The 18,396-nt window shown below is 50.3% G+C and overlaps 1 protein-coding gene across 1 annotated transcript; it reads left to right on the top strand.

Annotated features, from left to right (window-relative positions):
• Positions 1-4,299: 4,299 nt before the first annotated feature.
• Positions 4,300-18,382, top strand: Cacng8 (calcium voltage-gated channel auxiliary subunit gamma 8). The gene is made up of 4 exons (XM_020174252.2): positions 4,300-4,730; positions 14,216-14,299; positions 15,382-15,522; positions 17,315-18,382. Exons 1-4 carry the CDS (start codon positions 4,553-4,555, stop codon positions 18,070-18,072), a joined length of 1,161 nt encoding a protein of 386 aa, XP_020029841.2. The 5' UTR covers positions 4,300-4,552; the 3' UTR covers positions 18,073-18,382.
• Positions 18,383-18,396: the final 14 nt, after the last annotated feature.

Here is an 18,396-nt window from a genome sequence, read left to right on the forward strand (position 1 = left end):
GTTGCATTCCTGGGGTCCTTTTAAAAAGGCCCTCCCCTCATTTCCGGCCGCCGCTGCCAGCCTTGGCTGGGCGCCTGGATCCTGTTGCTATGACGACAGGAAGAGGCGGTGGCGGCGGCAAGCTATGCTGAAGAGATGGAGGCTAGTGGGGGTGGGGGTGGGGGCTTTGAAATGGGGGTGGGGGTAGGGATCAGGGGCTGGGGATGCGGTTGGGGAAGGGGACATGGGTGCCCTTTATCTCTGATCTCCTTAAGGCATCTGAGCCGGGCCCCTCTCCCATTATTTTTCTTTGGCTTCCTTGTGGGTGCTTCCCCAGTTTCTACGTCTGTCTCTGAATCTCTGGGTCTCTATCTCTTCCAGCCTCAGTCTCTCTCCATCTGTCTCTCTCTGGGTCCCGCTCTCTCCTTCTGCTTCTGCACCGGCCTTTCTGTCACCAGGCACCTTCTGCCACTCAGACCCCTTTCCCCTAAATTTCTCTCATTGTTTTCTCTATCCCTCCATCCTCTCCCTACCAAGACCTTGCCCCCATCCCTAATTTCTTTCCCACCCCCTTTCCCTATTTCTTTTCCTCTCTCCAGCCTCTAGTTTCTCTGTCTGTCTCTCTCCATCTGTCTCTCCTCCCCCCCATGACTCTGTCCCTCTCTCTTCCCTTCTGTTACCCAGATCCTGACCCCCTCCTTACCCCAACCCTCCTCCACCCTCATTTCTCCCCCATCCCTTGGTGTCTCTCTTTGGATCTCTGTCTCTGTCCTCTTCTCTCTCAGGATATTTCTCCGTGTGTGTCTCTCCAACTTCCTTCTGCTACCAGTCACTGCCTCCCCCAAATTGCTCCCTCCCCCATTCTCAGTCTCTGGGTCTCTCTCTTTCCGTTTCTCCTTGTCTCTCTGTTTCTCTGCCTCCCTCTCCGGATCTCTCTCTCTCTCTCTCTCTCTCTCTCTCTCTCTTCTTCCCCAGCTTCCTTCTGCCACCCAGACCCTGCCCCCCAGTCATTTCCCTTCCCCCCATCCATCTCCTCTCCGTGGCTCCCCCATCCCTCGGCAGCTCCCCTCCCCCCTCCCTCCTCCCTCCCTCTCTCGTCCTCCAGCTCCGCACTTTACCCAGCGACACGAGAACCAAATTGTCTCCTCACCTTTTTTTTTTTTTTTAATCCCGACCCTCACTCCCTGGGGGCCCAAGCTCAGAGCTGACCCCCCGGCTCCCCCTCTACCTCAACACCCTCATTCCTCCTACGCCTCCTCATCTCCACCCCCCCAACCTGGTCGGACGCCTGGGTCCCTCATTGCTGGGGGAGGGGGAAGAAGCGAGAATTGGGAGCCATAAAGGTGTTTCTGGGGGGGCTACCGGCAGGGGGGGCTGGACGTCCCTCCCCAGTGCACCGAAGAGTTGACCTATCGTTAACAGAGGTGAGACAGATCTTTTTATTAATCGGAGGTGGGTGGGTGTAGAATGAAGGTTCTGTGACCCCCCCCTCAATTTTAGAGAAAGGAGCTGGTCCCTCTGAGAAGAGGACAGTGACCTCTCTTCTATGCAGGAGCTTTAGAATTGGGGGTCCCCTGCTCCTTCTTCCCTTGCAGCCGCCGTGGGCAGATGGACTCAAAGAAGAGTCCCTAAAGACGAACAGATTGTCCCCCAAATTAACAAAATAAAAAGGTCTTCAAATCTTTATTGATGTAGAAATTCCCTCCTCATTCCTTCCCCTCCTACCCTAGGTTTGTAGGGCCCAGCAGGGGGAGGAGGCACATCCTGGGGTCAGGGCTCACCCCAGTGAAGCAGAAATTTAGAAATTTGTTAAGATAGTGGAGGTGGCTTGACTAGTGGTAAGGGGCACAGGCATGGAGAGGAGAGGCTGAGAGGCAGGAAGAGAGAAAACTGAGGATCTAGCCAAGATAAAGAGGAAGGGGCTAGCATGGAGGGCAAAGAGTCTGGGGGACTGTGTGTGGGCAGGCAGGAGTTGAGGTGGGGGAAGAAACACATGTGTGGGGCACCAGGCCCGTTACCATGGAGACACCCCCCATAGACAACCTTTCTCTACAGCCCCTCCTGGAGCAGACCTAGTCTGGGGCCAGTTGGTGGGGGCGGTTGGAGACAGAGAGGAAACTGGGAGGCCAAGGTCACCCTGTACTGGGACCTAGGGTATTTGGTTGTTGTTTCCCTTCTTGTAAGGCTTCTTGTAGGGGCCTTTGGGGAAGAAGTCTAGGAGAGTGGAGAAACAGGTAACAGACACATGGCTAGGAGAAGGAACGGTGGGCATGGTGGTGGGGTAATGTAGGAGAGAGAAATGAATGGATAATTGGCGGTGGGTAGAGTGGTGAGTTGTTCCTAATTGAGAAGACAGCTGTAGTTTCATTTGTAGAACACAGGTTTTTGGAGGGTGCAGTTGATTGGGGGGATCTTTTTCATCGTGGAAGAAGATGGGAGCTACTGTCTAAGTTCCTGCACAGGTGAAATTATCACGGGGTGAGGGGGTTTCCCAGGGAGGAAAGTCTGTGGGGGACCTGGGGAGGGGATTTTCCTGGGTGGAGAAGTTGTTGGGAACTGTAATGGGTGAAGGAAGTAGGCAAGAGGGAAGGGGATTCTTCATGATGTAAGAGTAGTTGGGGAGGGAGTTTTCTTATATGTCGAAGAAAGAAGGGAGGGATTCAAAGTAAGCTGAGGATATCCATAATTGGGGGATCCTCTGTAATGCAAATGACATGAACTGAAGTGAAGGGCCTTAGGGGAAGATCAAGAGATGGCAGTGGGTGTAAGGGCAGAGGGTCAAAACCAGGGCATGCTGGACAGGCAGGAGTGTGTGGAGATGGATGGGGAACATAGATCAGATATTGGGACAGTTCTGAATGGGGTCTGGAAGATGCAATTGCTGTGAGTAGAAAATGCCATGGAGCTCATGGAAGGAATTTTTCTTAATGGAGGAGAAAGTGGTGATTACAGAGACTCACTTAAGTTGTAAAGATAGCAGGGTCCAGGTTTGAAAGACTTTTTAAGCAAGAGAAAGAGTGGGGAGTTTTTCTAGAGTCAAATGTATAGCAGGGCACTAGGAAGAATGAGTGGTCCATGGGGAGACAGTGGGGGCTACGGGAAGGAATGTGATGGAGATGGGGGGGCTTTCTTCCAAATTGGTTGGTGCACAGTAGAATTTGCCAGGGAGCTTTTAAAGGTCTAGATGCTTGGCCACTCCCCAGACCAATTAAGAAGGCACTTCTCAGGTAGGGGTCCTCTGGCAATTTCAAGATGTCCTGGAGGTTGCCACTTATGTCCTGAGACACAGGAGATTCCTACACAGAGGAAACTGTGGAGGTGGTATGGCTATGCTGGCTTGTGCAAATAGCGAGGGTCATTTGGGAAGATTTTTTTAAGCTAAGAGAGATTGAGAGATTTATTTTTCCTAAGTAGAGGAAATTGTATGAGAAATGTCAGGCGTCTTCAAATGACAAAAGCAGACAGGGGCTTACAGAGGTATTTCTCCAAGGAGAAGTGGAACTGGCAGGATTTTTTTTTTTGGGAGGGGTTCCTAAATTGGGGATATATGGAGGCAAGATTGGGGAGACAGGGATGGGCTTTCCATGAGCAGAGGTCTTACAGGGTGTATAGAGGGATCTGTAAAGGTACAGTGCAGGCGTGAACAAAAGCTGATGATGGAGGTGGGGACCAGTAAGAAATTGGGAGGAAGGTCAGATGTGGTGTTGCACCTTGCAATCCCAGCACTAAGGAGGCAGAGGCAGGAGGTCACAAGTTTGAGGTCAGCCTGTGCTACATAGGGAGACTGTGTCTCAAATAAACAAAAAAGAAAAGGGGGGAGGGAGAGAGGAAGAGAGAGCGAATGAGAGAGAGAGAGAGAGAGAGAGAGAGAGAATATGAGAATATGGAGGAAAGAAAAGAAAGAAAGAAAGGAAAGAAAGAAAAAGGAAAAGAAAGAAAGAAAGAAAGAAAGAAAGAAAGAAAGAAAGAAAGAAAGAAAGAAAGAAAAAGAAAGGAGGGAAGAGCCAGGGGGCAGGAGGGTCCTGGGAGGAGAAGGCAGTGAGGTTGGAGTGAAGGATAGCTTTACAAGAAAGAGGTGAAGACAGTGGTGTCCATAGAAGAGGAGCCAGAGGGCGCTGGGGCCAGTCTTCTGAGTGTAAGGGGCTAATTGGGGGATTTCTCACAGTGGAATTACTGAAGGCATTTTGGGGCAGAGGATCATCGTGGATGGACAGTTTACCAGCGATGCAGTGGGGGACTGAGTGGCTCCCTATCTAATCCCTTCTCTCGCCCCTGCCTCCACCAGCTGGGGACGATGGCCTCGCTTTGACCCCTGCCCCGCCAGCAGCCTCCTGCTCTCCGTGCCCTGCCCCGCCCCTCCGGCCCTGGGCCCCCAGCTTCTGCCTGCGCTGTGACTCCCCCAGCCGCCGGCACGGCCCCGCCCCCGCTGCCCCGGTGGTGGCCCACGGCCCCCCGGCTGCCCGTGGTCAAACTGGAGTCCCTGAAGCGCTGGAATGAGGAGAGGGGCTTGTGGTGCGAGAAGGGGGTGCAGGTGCTACTGACCACGGTGGGCGCCTTCGCGGCCTTCGGCCTCATGACAATCGCCATCAGCACCGACTACTGGCTCTACACGCGTGCGCTCATCTGCAACACCACCAACCTCACAGCGGGAGACGACGGACCCCCCCACCGCGGGGGCAGTGGCTCCTCGGAGAAGAAGGACCCCGGGGGCCTCACTCACTCGGGCCTCTGGCGGATCTGCTGCCTGGAAGGTAGGGTGCGGGATCCTGCTCCTCTATCTCCAGTTCTCCTGGAGCCCTGCGCTCCAGCAGATGCCCAGCGTCCTCTGTCCTCTGTCCTGAACCTCCGCTCCGGGGCCTCCATGGGAGTCGCTTCTCTGCCAGAGAGAGGCCTTGCATTCCACCCATTCACAGTCTAGCTTCTCTCAATTCCTCTATCTCCTGAACCTCTTCTGAGCAACTCTGCCTCTGTGCATCCCTGTATGCCCTTCCCGATCCCTTTATGCACTTTCTTACTTTCATGCTTCCTCCCTTCCTCTTTCCCATGCATCACTCCATCCTCGCTCCAGGACTGGCCTGTCCAGGACTTCTCAATCCTTCCACTCTGTTCCTAGAGGATCCTGCTTCTCCTCTACACTTGTCCTACCTCATCTCCTTAGTGCCTCTCTGTGCCTTCCCTCTTCCCACATTCTACCTGGTCTCTCCCCACCCCTTTATACCCCTTCCTCATCCCTTCCTTCTTGCTCTCTCCTCTTTGGCACTGTGACTACCCCTGATTGGCATGAAGAAATTACTCATGACCCTCTGTTCTCTCTTGTTGCTCTTCTTCCTGTAGCTCTTTGTCCCTTTCCATATGCAGGGCTCCACCCCCCAACTCCTCTCCCAACAGGAATTCTTCCATATGTCACACCCTGGCCCTTTTCCTCATGTTGCTTTAAATGGCTCTACTATGTCTTCCTTTTGCTACTCTGCTGTCCACATCTCCCTTCTGGGATGCCTCCTTTCTTGACTCTATAGTTTTTCTTCCTTTGACCCTGCTACCTCCTCCAATCTCCATCTTTACTCTTTTCTTCTGTGCTGTTTTTCTCCCTCTTGAAGCTTTTCTCTATGCCAGGTCCTTCTCTTCCTTCTCTGCTCCTCCGCTGTCCTGCTCTCTGCTTCAGTATTTCCTTCATTCCTATCGTGGTGGTGCTGGACTGGGAAGTAAGAATCTTGGGTACTAATCTTAGTGTGCATCTGTTCCCTCTGTAACCTCCATCTCCCCGCCTCCCTGAGCCTCAGAGCCCCTGTCTGTGACATGATGAAGTGACACTAGCAATCCCAAAGCTCCCTGTTGGATGCAAAATGACAGCTATCTTCCCTTTTCTCCCTTACCCCTCTCTTTTCTTCTGTCCCTTTCTCCTTGGACTTGCTAAGCACTCACAACTAGCCAGGAATGCCATTTTCTCATTTAATCTTATGAGGTGGGTGCCACTTTCCTACCCAGGATAAGGAAACTGAAACTCAGACAGGTTAAGCCCCTTGCCAAGGTGATGAAGTGGGTGGGCTTTTTAGATGTGCTCTGTTTAAAATGGAAACCAAAATCTGAACCAGTGGCCAACATTTAAAAGTGGAGATATTTCCCATTGAAAATCCAACTTCCATTTTCCTTTGAGCTACCAGAGGAGATGTGACCACAGAAGCCTCTGTCCTACACCCACCATGACTGGACAGATCTAAGTAGCAGCTTTTTTTTTTCAGATCAGGCATGGGATCTCCATTTCACTACGTTGCCTCTGCTTCCTGTCACCTCATGTCCTTCCTTCTTCACTCATTATGTTACTACCTTCTTACTGAAGATGTTTGAGTTCATGGCCACTTACTGGTCTGACCAGGCATCAGGGCTTGTACCACAAAACCCCTAGGACAGCATGTGGCAAAGAGTACAACCTCCATTCATTCATTCTTTCATTCATTTAGTCATTCACTGATTCATGCATTCATCCATCAATCAATTTTTTATTGATTCTGTACTATGTACCAGGTTGTATTCTTGTTTCTAGAGGGTGGAGGATAGGCCAAAATCCCAGTTCTTAAGTATCTTATATTCTGGAGGAAGAAACAGATAATGAAGGAGGTAAGTGAAACTTTCAGAGTGATGAGTAGTAGTGGAGAGTGTCAGGGATATGAATGTAAAGTAGACATGGAGGCTGGGAGAAGCTTTATTGAGCAGGTGACATTTGAGTGGAGGGCTAAAGAATGAGGTAGAGGCTGTAGGTACCTGAGAGAAAGTAACTGGACTATGGAAATCACAGTTACAAAGCCTGTGAAGTAGAAGTATGTTTGGTCACTAGTGGGAAGCCAGTTTGGCTGGATGAGAGGGAGGAAGGGAGGAACATAGTCGAAGTTATGCTCAAAGAGATAATGGGGTCCCTATCATGCAAGTTCTTATAGATCCCACAATGGCTTCTGGTTTTGCTCTGAGATGGGAACCATCGAAGGTTCGTGCAGAGGAGTCACATGAGCTGACTTAAATTTTAACAGGATGGCTTTTACTGCAGTGTTGAGAAATGACTAAGGAGGAGGCAGGAGGTGGCTCGTCTGTAGTGGGAGCCGTGGAGTTTGGGGAGTGGTTTGAACTCATAGTATATTCCAAAGCTCCCGTGGGCAGGCATTGCTGATGGAGCAGTTGTGGGATAGAAAAGGAAAGGAAGAGCAAGGGGTGTCTCGGAGGCGGGGTGTCTCACCCTCAGCTCTGGTGACATTTTGGGATGGTGAATTGTGTGTGGTGGGGGAGTGACCTGTGTATTCCAGGATGTTGAGCAGCTTCTCTGTCCTCTGCCCACCAGATACCAACTGTCCTCGTCTTGGTGGTGACAACCAAAATTGCAGATTGTCTGTAGAAATTGTCAACTGTGCCCTGGGTGATAAAATCACCCCTAGGTGCCAGGTGAGAATCACCTTTGCCCTGAGCAAGTGTGGGGGGACCATTCAGCAGAAGGGCAAGCAGGTGTTTTGCTTTATTTCCTTTATCTTCTCTTATGTAATTCATTATTAAGGAGAGCTATAAAGGCTAGTGGAGTGGTTCAAGTGGTAGAGCACCTGCCTAGTAAGTGTGAGGCCCAGACTGACAAAAAAAAAGGATGGCTATCATGGGCTCATTTTGGGGCATGTTAAATTTAAGAAATAATACTTATACAGCATGCTGAAGAGCCTATAAAGTGCCATATAGTAATTATTTTAGACTTTGTGGAGCACACGGTCTCTTTTGCAACCATTTATGAAAACCAGAGACTATATGTGAGTGAGTGTGTTCATTTATGAACATTGAAATTTGAATTTCATGTCATTTTAGCATGCCATGAAATCATATTCTTCTTTGATCTTTTCTCCATCATTTACACATTGAAAAACCCAGTTCTCAGCTGGGTTTGGCCAATAGGTTTGCTGCCTCCTGCTCTAGGCTGGATATTAATGTGAGGGTCATCAGAGTATGGATGGATAAGCTCACTTAGAAAAAGAGGAGATAAAAGTAAACAAACAAAAAGTAGGTGAAGGGTTAAAATGTGAGGGAGAGGAGAAAAAGCCAGCAAAGGCAAGTGAGAAAGGAGTGGAGGTTTGGCAAAATCAGGTAGGTAGGTATCTTGCAAGCCAAAGGAAGTTAATGTGTCAAGGAGGGGGTATATGAAAGCTGATATTATTGTTACTGTAACTGTCATTCACAATAACCCTGCAAAGTAGCTACGTTAAAAAAATGAAACTTTTCTTTCTGAGTTACTGCAACAGAATCCAGGGCCTTGATCTTGCTACCCACTTGCTACCCACATGCTCTACCACCCAAGCCACACCCCCAGCCCAAAGTAACTACTTAAGTTACTACCCAATCTTCTAGAAGAGAGAGTGAAGGCTCAGAGAAGAAAGTACCTTGCCCAAGGTCACACAGCTAATATGTGGTAGCATCTGGATTGGAATCCAGGTCTGTCTCTTAGGAGGACACAGCAAAAAAACGCCAGCTTGCCACCCATCAGGGACCCCTGAGCCACTGCCTCGGAATTTAGGGGCTCAGTCCTCACCTCCGTTTGCAGTGTGTCTCTGAGATGCTGAGGAATGCAGTGATGGAGACACACTGGAACAAGACAGGCTATGGGTTTATCTTTTGTGAGGACTGCAGCATAATCTTGACCCATACATTTAACTTTTCTGTTGGGAAATGAGGATCATAATAACCCCTAACTCACAAGGTTGGGGGAGATGGAGTCAATGAGTTGATATGGTAAAAAATTTAGCAGATTGGCAGGCACAGACTGAAGGCTACATTACATCCTTTACATCTTGTTGTTTTCCTATCATTATTGTTACTAGGAAGCAGGTGAATAAACCCTGAATCCTTCCTCCCTAAGGTCTGCATTGCCAGCCAGGCACTACCTAATAAAATACTAAGCTGGGCGTGATAGTACATGCCTGTTGTCCCAGTGATGCTGGGAAGCCTAAATTAAGAGAATCATGGTCCAGGCTGGCCGGAACAAAACACAAGCCCCTATGTCCAAAATAACAAAAGCAAAAAAAAAAACAAAACACGGATTGGAGGTGTGGCTCAAGTGGTAGAACACGAGCCTTACAAGCATGAACCCTTGTACAAAAAAAAAAATCCCCACAAAACCCCCAGAGATCTAACATACACAGAACGTATAATTTAAATTTTTCTTTTTCCTTCTCTTTTTAATTAGCATATATTGATTGTATAAAAGCATTTTATTGTGATTTTCCATATATGCATATAATGTACTCTGATCAAATTCATTCCCTCTATTACTCTCTTATCCTCCCCTTTTTAAGCAACTTCTAGTGCCTTCATTATTCTATTTTCATACATGCATATTCTCCCCATAATTTAATTTTTTCTACTAGCTGTATTAAAACAAATAAAAAGAAACAACTATGGTTGTGGGTGTAGCTTAGTGGTAGAACACTTGCCTAGCATGCACAAGGCTGTAGGTTTGATCCCTAGCATGGCAAAATGAAAACAAAAACAGATGAAGTTAAAATTTAACCCAGCATAGCCAAGATATCATGTTTACATGTACTCAATATACAAACTGTTCATGAAGTATTGCACATTTTCTCTTTTCATACTAAGTGTGAAATCCTGGGTGTATACTCTACCCTCACCCTACATCTCAACTGCCACCTCTGGTGGTGGCATCCACACTGGCTAGACAGTTGTGCTCACTGGAGCCCATCCTCAGGAATCCCATTGACACTCCCAGCTGCTCTCTCAGAGCTCAAAGATCTGGGCACTCAGCCTCATTTATTAGCGCCGACTCTACAAAGCCCCATGCACAGAACTTTGCCTACCTTATTATCTCATTGAACCCTCACAGTTGTGCACAGGAAGGGTATTATTATGGCTCCTGTTTGTCAGAGCAGGAAGTTGGTGGCCTAAGAGGGGATGTGACTGAGCCTGGAGTACCTGGCACGTGAGGGGCACAGCACTGGACCCATTTTTCATGTGTCCTCTCCATAATAGAGCTGCCTCTTAACCCTCAACTACCTGGCTCTGCAACAAGTAGTGTCTGGCAGTTAAGACTCGGGGCTTCATCACCACCACCCCTGCACATAAAAAGTTCCTAGCCCAAGAGGGTCAGATAATATAAAGAGGAGTACGCTGTAACTACCATGTACTCTGTGCTTAATTTCACTGAAATATCACTGAAGTTCTATAAAGTCACAATATCATCATCACTTTCCCATTGTGGAAGCAGAGGCTCAGGGACAGTCAGGTTTCTAAAGCCACCCAACTGGGAAGTGGCAGGTCTGGAATGAGAGTTAAGAGAGTTTAGTTACAGAGCCTGTGCTCAGTGACCTCCTGATTGGGCTCTGCATGAACCTCCTTCCCTTGATACAGCATCTTTATGTGGCTGGGCAACTTCTTCAGCATTCTGTGCCTCAGTTTCTTCATTTGTAAATCAAGGATCCTGTCACCATGTACCTGCTAGGGTTGTCCTAAGTATTGAGAGAGTTAATGAACTGCTTGCCAAATACTTAGCAGTGTCAGGTGCATGGTTAACTCTCAGGAAGTACTAGTTATCATTATCACTGTCACCACTAATCTGTTAGATTCTGCGTGCCACATGCTTTTCACTCTCAGTCCCGTATAATTCTTACTGTTTTGAGAGAAGGACTATGATTTGATTCAAGAAAGACAGGAGCCAGGCACTGGTGGCTCACTCCTATAATCCTAGCTAATTGGAAGGTTGATATTGGTAGGATCGAGGTTTGAGATCAGACTGGACAAGTAGTTTGAGAGACCACCATCTCCAAAATAACTAGAACAAAAATGGGCTGGAGGTGTGGCTCATGTGGTAAAGAACCTGCTTTGCAAGTGCTAAGCCCTGAGTTCAAACCCCAGTCCCACCAAAAAACCAAATAACAACAGCCGGACGCTGGTGGCTCACGCTTGTAATGCTAGCTACTCAGGAGACAGAGATTAGGAGGATTGAGGTTCAAAGCCAGCCCAGGCAAACAGTTCTGCACTACCCTATCTTGAAAAAGTCCATCACAAAAAAAGGGATGGTGGAGTGGCTCAAGGTGTAAGCCCTGAGTTCAAACTCCAGTACTGCAAAACAAAACAAAAACCCAACAACTACAACAAAAAGATAGGAACCCCAGCTACTCAGGAGAATCTCAGTTCAAGGTCAACCTGGTCAAAAAAGTGGCTAGGCCCTATCTCAACCAATAGCTGGGCATGGTGGTGTGCTTCTGTCATCCCAGCTGCAAGGGAAGCACAAATAGAAGGATTGTGGTCCAGGTCAGTCTGGGGAAAACATGAGGCCCTATCCTAAAAATAACCAAAGCAAAAATGGCTAGGGGTGTGGGTCAAATGGTAGAGTGCCTGCCTGACAAGCGTGAGTCCCTGAATTCAAACCCTAGTACCACCAAAAAAAGGTGGAAACATAAGCCCACAGGTTTACTTATCACGCCATGATGGATGTGTTGATGGGTAAGATTTATACTTGGGAGTTATATATACATTCATTCATTTAAAAAAATACATAGTATAAATGTGTCATCTTAATCATTTTAAGTGTGCAGTTCAGAGCCGTTTTCATCTAACAAATTGAATGTCTAAGGACTGGGAATGTAGCTCAGTGGTAGACTGCTTCCTGGTGTGTGTAAGGCCTTGGGTTTGATCTCCAGTAATGGCTGGTGGAGCCGGGTGGGGGGTGGGGAGGGGAGGGAGATGTGAAACTCTATCCAGTAAACGTGCCCCCTCCCTACTCCTCCAGTCCTGACTGACAACCAGCATTCTATTTTCTGTCTCTATGAATCTGACTACTCCAGATACAGTGTTTGTCTTTGTGTGGCCACCTTATTTCACTTAGTATACTGTCCTCAAGGTTCGCCTATTTTTATGAGCATACATTAATCACACATTAATTATGATCTCAGTTATCATCTTTGTGACAGCATGTTTCATAATTCCCTTTTAAAGGCTGAGTAATATTCCATTGTATGTGTATATCACATTTTGTTTATGTTATCCATTCATCTGTTAAAAGGTATTTGGGTTGTTCCCACTTTTTGGCTATTATGAATAATGCTTATGAACACAGGTGTATAAATATCCGTTTGAGTTCCTGCTGTTAATTCTTTTGAGTGTATAGCCATAAGTGGAATTGCTAGATCATATGTTAATTCTATTTTTAATTTTTTGAGGAACCTCCATACTGTTTTCCACAGTGGCTGCACCATTCCTGCCAAAAGTGTGTAAAACTTCCAATTTTTCCACCTCTTTGCCAACACTTGTTATTTTCTTTTCTTTTTTTATAGTAGCCATCCTAGTGGATATAAGATGGAATCTCTGGCTGGCTGGGTGTGATGGCACACATTTATAATCCCAGCACTTGGGAGGTTGAGGGCAGAGGATTGAGAATTCAAGGCCAGCCTGGAGTACATGTTGAGACCCTGTCTCAAAATACAAAACAAAAACAAAACCAAGATGACATCTTATTGTGGTCTTCACTGCTTTTCCTGAATGATCAGTGTTGCCAGGCATCTTTTCTTGTGCATCTTAGCACTTTGATTAAAAATAGTCAATTACTGTGTGCTGGGCATTGTTATGGGTGCTGGGATTTTATGGCACTCAGTCCAGATGCTTACAGTCTAGGGGTGTCCATTTGAATCTGCTATTTGAGTTCTGAACCCGAGTTCATGAACCCTTCCAGGCCTTGGTTCTATCAACAGAGTGCTCCAACCAAAGTGTTAAGTCTCTTCACCAGGATCACATCCTCACACCAACCTGGTGAGGGAGGTCCTGTTATTTGCTTTTTCTAAGGGAGGGAACAGAAGCAAGTTGGCCTATGTGATGCTAACAGGGTCACAGAATAAGGATGTAGTGGACTCAGGTTTTCTACTAAAATGGTTGACTCCAATACCTAATACATGGTCCTTAGCAACATTTCTGTTTCAACGGCCTCAAGGGTATGCAATGAGTTAATGCACATAGAAAGCACTTAACAAATGCTTAGCGGTTACTAATATTAACCACTGCCTTATACCCATTCTTTTCAATCCTTTTCTTTAACTCCATTTCTTTTCCTTTCCTTTGCCTGTCTTGGTCTGCCTCTAATCTCCCTTTCTGCTACCCTTCCTTATATTCATTCGTTTCATCCATCCACTCCTTGAGGTCTCCTGGGAGCCAGGCCCAGTGCCTGGCAATGCTAGGGACACTGCGCAATCAGACTCGTGGCTCCCTTTGCAGGAACTCCCAGCTTGGTGAAGATGAAAAATATCATAAATCCAACTGCCGCTTGTCCTAGAGGGGCAGCCCAGGTAGCTGTTGTACCCCAGAGAAGGACACAGCCCCAGCTTTGGGGTGTGTGTGTGTGTGTGTGTGTGTGTGTGTGTGAATGCTTCCTCAAGGAGGTGCCCTCTGAGCTGCCGTAGGAGGTAAGTATAAATTCACAAAGAATGTAAGCAGAATGTTCCTTCAAATGGCTTGTAAAGTTGAGGAAACAAAATATGTGGGCTTTTTTTTGCCCCCTACAGCTAAAACAGATGAGAATATGCATAGGTTCCCTGTGGGTTTGAGGGTGAGGATCCCAGGAGGGGATTCTGGGATGAAGGAAGGGGGTTAAGTGAAGCCTGCAGGACGACCGCTGGGGGCATAGTGCACCCCTCTTCAGCCACTCCACATCTCCAGAGTTTCCAGGTTCCGTGTGGAGAACCTGGGACTTCTGCCTCCCAAGACTGAAAACACTAAAGTCCCGGGATCCTCTGGACTTGTCTCTTCTCCAGTTGGGTTTCTCAGGGAAAATGCAGTCTTCACGGTGCTCCTTGCCCCTGTTTCCCACACATTTTCAACCCCCTCAACAAGTCTATGCTTATAAAGATGCCTGGATGTGGTTGAAACCAATACACTATTCCTTAGAGAGGGAAAGAGAAGGCCAGACGGGTTGAGAGAACTTTATGAGGCCAAGGTCCTGTCGCCATGTAGTGGGTGTTTGGAAGGATGTTAGCTTTGGAGATTTTTTCCCCCTTCTTTTCTTTTCTCTTTCTTTTTTAAACAGGTGGGGATACAGACCAGATTTGTCTTGATCCCGACACCGGCCCGGGGACCAGGGCTTGTGCCTCCCAATCAGTCCAGTCAGAAAAAGGGACCGGGGTAGGGGAGGGTCTCCTCTCATTGGGGGTCGCCCCAATCCCAACTCTGAAGTCCCCCCGTCCACCATCCCGTTCCCCCCCAACACCCTTTCCAGGATTGAAAAGAGGCGTCTGCGTGAAGATCAACCATTTTCCGGAGGACACGGACTACGACCATGACAGCGCGGAGTATCTGCTCCGTACGTGGGGGTCAGGGCCAGACAGGGGGGCCTACCGGGCGCCAGGGGCGGGAGAAGGGATTGGGCGGCGCTTGGATCCATGCATAGATTAGCTGTTCAGCCAACCCAGGTCCAGATGCTGAGATCCTTGGCTGTCCATTGGCTCGGTGGCGTTCCTCCCGCCCTCCTCTTACCTAGGGCGGGACGAGGGGGGATCCTGGTTGCTGATTGGCTTCCTGACTGTCTATAGCACTCACCGCAACTGTAAAGGGTTGTAGATTCCCGGGCTGGGATTGGCTACCACGCCTAGGCAATCTACGGCCAGAGCTGGCCACTCTCGGGAGAGGGCTGGAGAAACCTGTGCTACGATTGGCTGCCACCCTGAGAACGCGGCAAAGCCTGAATTGTGATTGGCTGTGGACTCACGGGCTCAGAAATCACAAAATCTGGTTGCCTGGGGCTTTTCGGGGGTAGTGAAAAGGACCTCAGAGAGATGGAGAGAAAGGGATAAAGACAGAGAAATAAAGAGATGCGGAGGGAGAGAGAGCGACCCGAAGAGATATATGAAGCCTGGCAGAAATGGGAGAAGGGAGGAAGGGGAGAAAAAGAAGGGGGGGGGGATTAAGAGACTTGATAAATCAGGAGAAAGGGAAGGAATTCTTAAAAAGGGAAAGAAAGAAAAAGAAATGAGTACAGACCAGTAGTGAAGTTGTGAGAAAAACAGAGTGATTTAGAGAAATAAAAAAAAGAATATGTCAGGAGAGAGGAAAGTAGAACTAGGAAGAAAAGGACAAAAAAAAGGGTGGGGGGAGAGGAGAACAGAGAAATGGGTAGGAGAGAGAATGAGACAGAAAAGAAAAATTAGAGAGAACTACAGTGAGAGAGAGGCGGAGACGAAAGCAGGCAGGAGGTGCCGCGGGCGGGAGCGAAGGGGCCCATCTGATCGCCCATCTGATCATCCCTCGCTTCTCTCTCTCTCTCTCTCTCTCTCTCTCTCTCTCTCTCTCTCTCTCTCTCTCTCTCTCGTCTCTCTCCCCCCCTTCTCTCCTCTCTCCCGTCTGCTCTACCCTCTCTCTCTTCTCCTCTTTCCTTTCTCCCCGCAGGAGTGGTCCGAGCCTCCAGCATCTTCCCCATTCTCAGCGCCATCCTGCTGCTGCTCGGGGGCGTGTGCGTGGCGGCCTCCCGCGTCTACAAGTCCAAGAGGAACATCATTCTGGGCGCGGGGATCCTGTTCGTGGCAGCAGGTGAGAGGCAGCGGGAGGGGGCGGCGAGCCGGCGCGATCTACTTGTGCGCTCGCGTGGTTCTGCGCGTCTGTGTGTCGCTCTGCAAAGCGACCCTGCCCCGAGCGCCCCCTGGGGCCGGGAGCCTCCCTAGGCTTTTCCCAAGCTCCACCGCCTCCCGTTGGGTAAGGTAGGTGTAAGTCTTTGCCCTCCGACTTGCAGCCTAGGCAGGTAGGTGTCTGGCGAGTCATGCAACTAGCGTAGTTCCAAAACCCGCTGTCCTGGACACGGAAGAGGAGGAGCTTGGGAGGGAGGGGGGGAACCTTGAGACAGTCTTGGGGACTGAAGGAGCTGGCTTTGAGAGTGAGGGGCCTGGAGAGCGAGAAAGTGATTTGGATGCGGATGAGGAGGAAGTTAGCTTTAGGGGGCCGAGCCTCCGTAGACCCGGGTAGATACAAGGAGGGGCTGGTCCTGGGAAACCCTCTAAGGCCAGGAAGTGGACACTGAAGTGGCTGGGCCAGGAAGACTAGGTGACCGGTTGCCTGTCTGAGGAAGAAAGAGCGTTGCCTGGAAAATTCAAAGAGAAAGGGATTATGCCAATAAGGGCACAAAGTACTGACCTGGTTGATTCAAGAGGCTGAACCACGGCCAGAACTTGGTATTGGTCAACTCAAGATCGAGGGCCTAGGCTAGCAGTCAGAACTGGAAGACTTCAAGGGGTAAGGGCCCTGACTCACTCACGAAGGAGACATGTCATTAGGGGTAAGACCTCTATTTGCCAAGAGATTCCACAATGGCAGGGCCCTTTTGAAGAGGTGGAATACAGAGGAGAGGATCTAGCATAAAGAGCAGAGGTATATAGCTGAATCTTTAGGAGACGGGGCTTGGAGGACCTGAAAACCGGGGCTAGCTAGGCCTGGAGGAATTTGGTGGGGGGAAACTGGCTTAGACCACGGCAAATTTTAGACTAGCAGGGGAAGGCCTGAGATAGATATCGAGGCTGGGGTTTGGAGACTTTGGATCAGCAATGGAGGGGATAAGAGTGGATGACATCATGAACAGCTCAAAGGAGCAGAGGGCATGGTTTGGGAAACTGGATCTATAAATTAGACCAACTAGAGCAGGGCCTGTAAACCCTCTCATCTAGGTTAGACCAGTCAGGGTGGAGTTTAGGCTAGTGGAGATGGGGCGTAGGCCACGTGAATGCAGAAGCTAGGCTTTCTGGGGGTGAGGTCTAGAACATAGGGCAGAGTTTCCATCATGTAACGCGATGATTGATCAGCTATGGCTAGGATCTTCTAGGGCAGAATATGGCCCTTCTTGGGCAGGGCCTAGACCACTTGCGGGGTGAAATTTAGATGAGTGGGGGTGGCAGAGTTTAGACCATTGAAGGCTGAAACTAGACCCGTGGAGGAGAGGCCTGGCTAGCTAGGGGTGGAGCCTAGGTCGTTGGGGTGGCCATTAGACCATGCAGGGTGAAGTCTAGACCATTAGTGTAGCTTAGGCCAATGGGGGTGAATTGTAGCCCCCTAGGGATGGTGTTTAAACCATAAAATGCAGGTTCTAGACCTTAGTGGAGTATAGACCCTTGGGGGTGGGTCTTAGCCCCCTAGGGGTGTTGTTTAGACCATGGAGGGCGGGACCTAGACCCCCCAGTACAGCTTAGACCAATGGGAGTGGGTCTTAGTCCCCTATGGGGTGGGGCTTAGACAGGCGGGAGGCGGGGCCTGAGCCTGCACGATAAGCTGCAAGGGTCAGATGGGTGGGTTGAGGCCCCGGTGGCCTCTAGGCTCCCATCTGACCGTCCCTGCCCAGGCCTGAGCAACATCATCGGTGTGATCGTGTACATCTCTGCCAACGCGGGCGAGCCGGGCCCAAAGCGAGACGAGGAGAAGAAGAACCACTACTCCTATGGCTGGTCCTTCTACTTCGGTGGCCTGTCCTTCATCCTGGCCGAGGTGATCGGCGTGCTGGCCGTCAACATCTACATTGAGCGCAGCCGCGAGGCGCACTGCCAGTCTCGCTCGGACCTGCTCAAGGCCGGCGGGGGCGCAGGCGGCAGTGGCGGGAGCGGCCCCTCGGCCATCCTCCGTCTGCCCAGTTACCGCTTCCGCTACCGCCGCCGCTCCCGCTCTAGCTCCCGCTCCAGCGAGCCGTCGCCGTCGCGGGACGCGTCTCCCGGCGGCCCCGGGGGCCAGGGCTTCGCCTCCACGGACATCTCCATGTACACGCTCAGCCGCGACCCGTCCAAGGGCAGCGTGGCCGCAGGGCTGGCTGGGGCAGGCGGCGGCGGCGGCGGCGTGGGGGCCTATGGCGGCGCGGCAGGGGGCGCTGGGGGTGGCGGCGGCGGGGCTGGCGCGGAGCGGGACCGCGGGGGGGCGTCCGGCTTCCTTACGCTGCACAATGCCTTTCCCAAGGAGGCGGGCGGCGGCGTCACGGTCACGGTCACCGGGCCGCCCGCCGCGCCCGCGCCCGCGCCGCCCGCGCCCGCTGCGCCCGCCCCCGGGACCCTGTCCAAGGAGGCCGCGGCCTCCAACACCAACACGCTCAACAGGAAAACCACGCCCGTGTAGGGGCGCGCGCGGGGAGCCGAGGGGCGTGTCCGGGGCGCGTGCGCGGGCGCGCGTGCAACGAGGCTGCAGGGTCGCGGCGCCCCGCTCTTCCCCGTGAGCGCGCTCGAGAGACTTCTGGGCCTTTCTCCCGCGTCCCTCACCACCTCCGGGCGTGGGGAGCCCCCCTCCTCCTCCAAAGCAGGGACCCCAGGGGAGGAAGAGGGAAAGGAGGGGGTTCTGGAGAGTGAGCGTTGTGTTTTATTTTTTTTTGTGGGATTGGGGGGGGAGGGCCGTGGTGTTTTTTGCAGTTTTGAGATGTTTTCTTTTTAATGTTTTGCTGTGTGC

The sequence above is a fragment of the Castor canadensis genome, chromosome 16, assembly GCF_047511655.1.
Source record: "Castor canadensis chromosome 16, mCasCan1.hap1v2, whole genome shotgun sequence".
In the NCBI taxonomy this organism is placed as follows: Eukaryota; Metazoa; Chordata; class Mammalia; order Rodentia; family Castoridae; genus Castor; species Castor canadensis.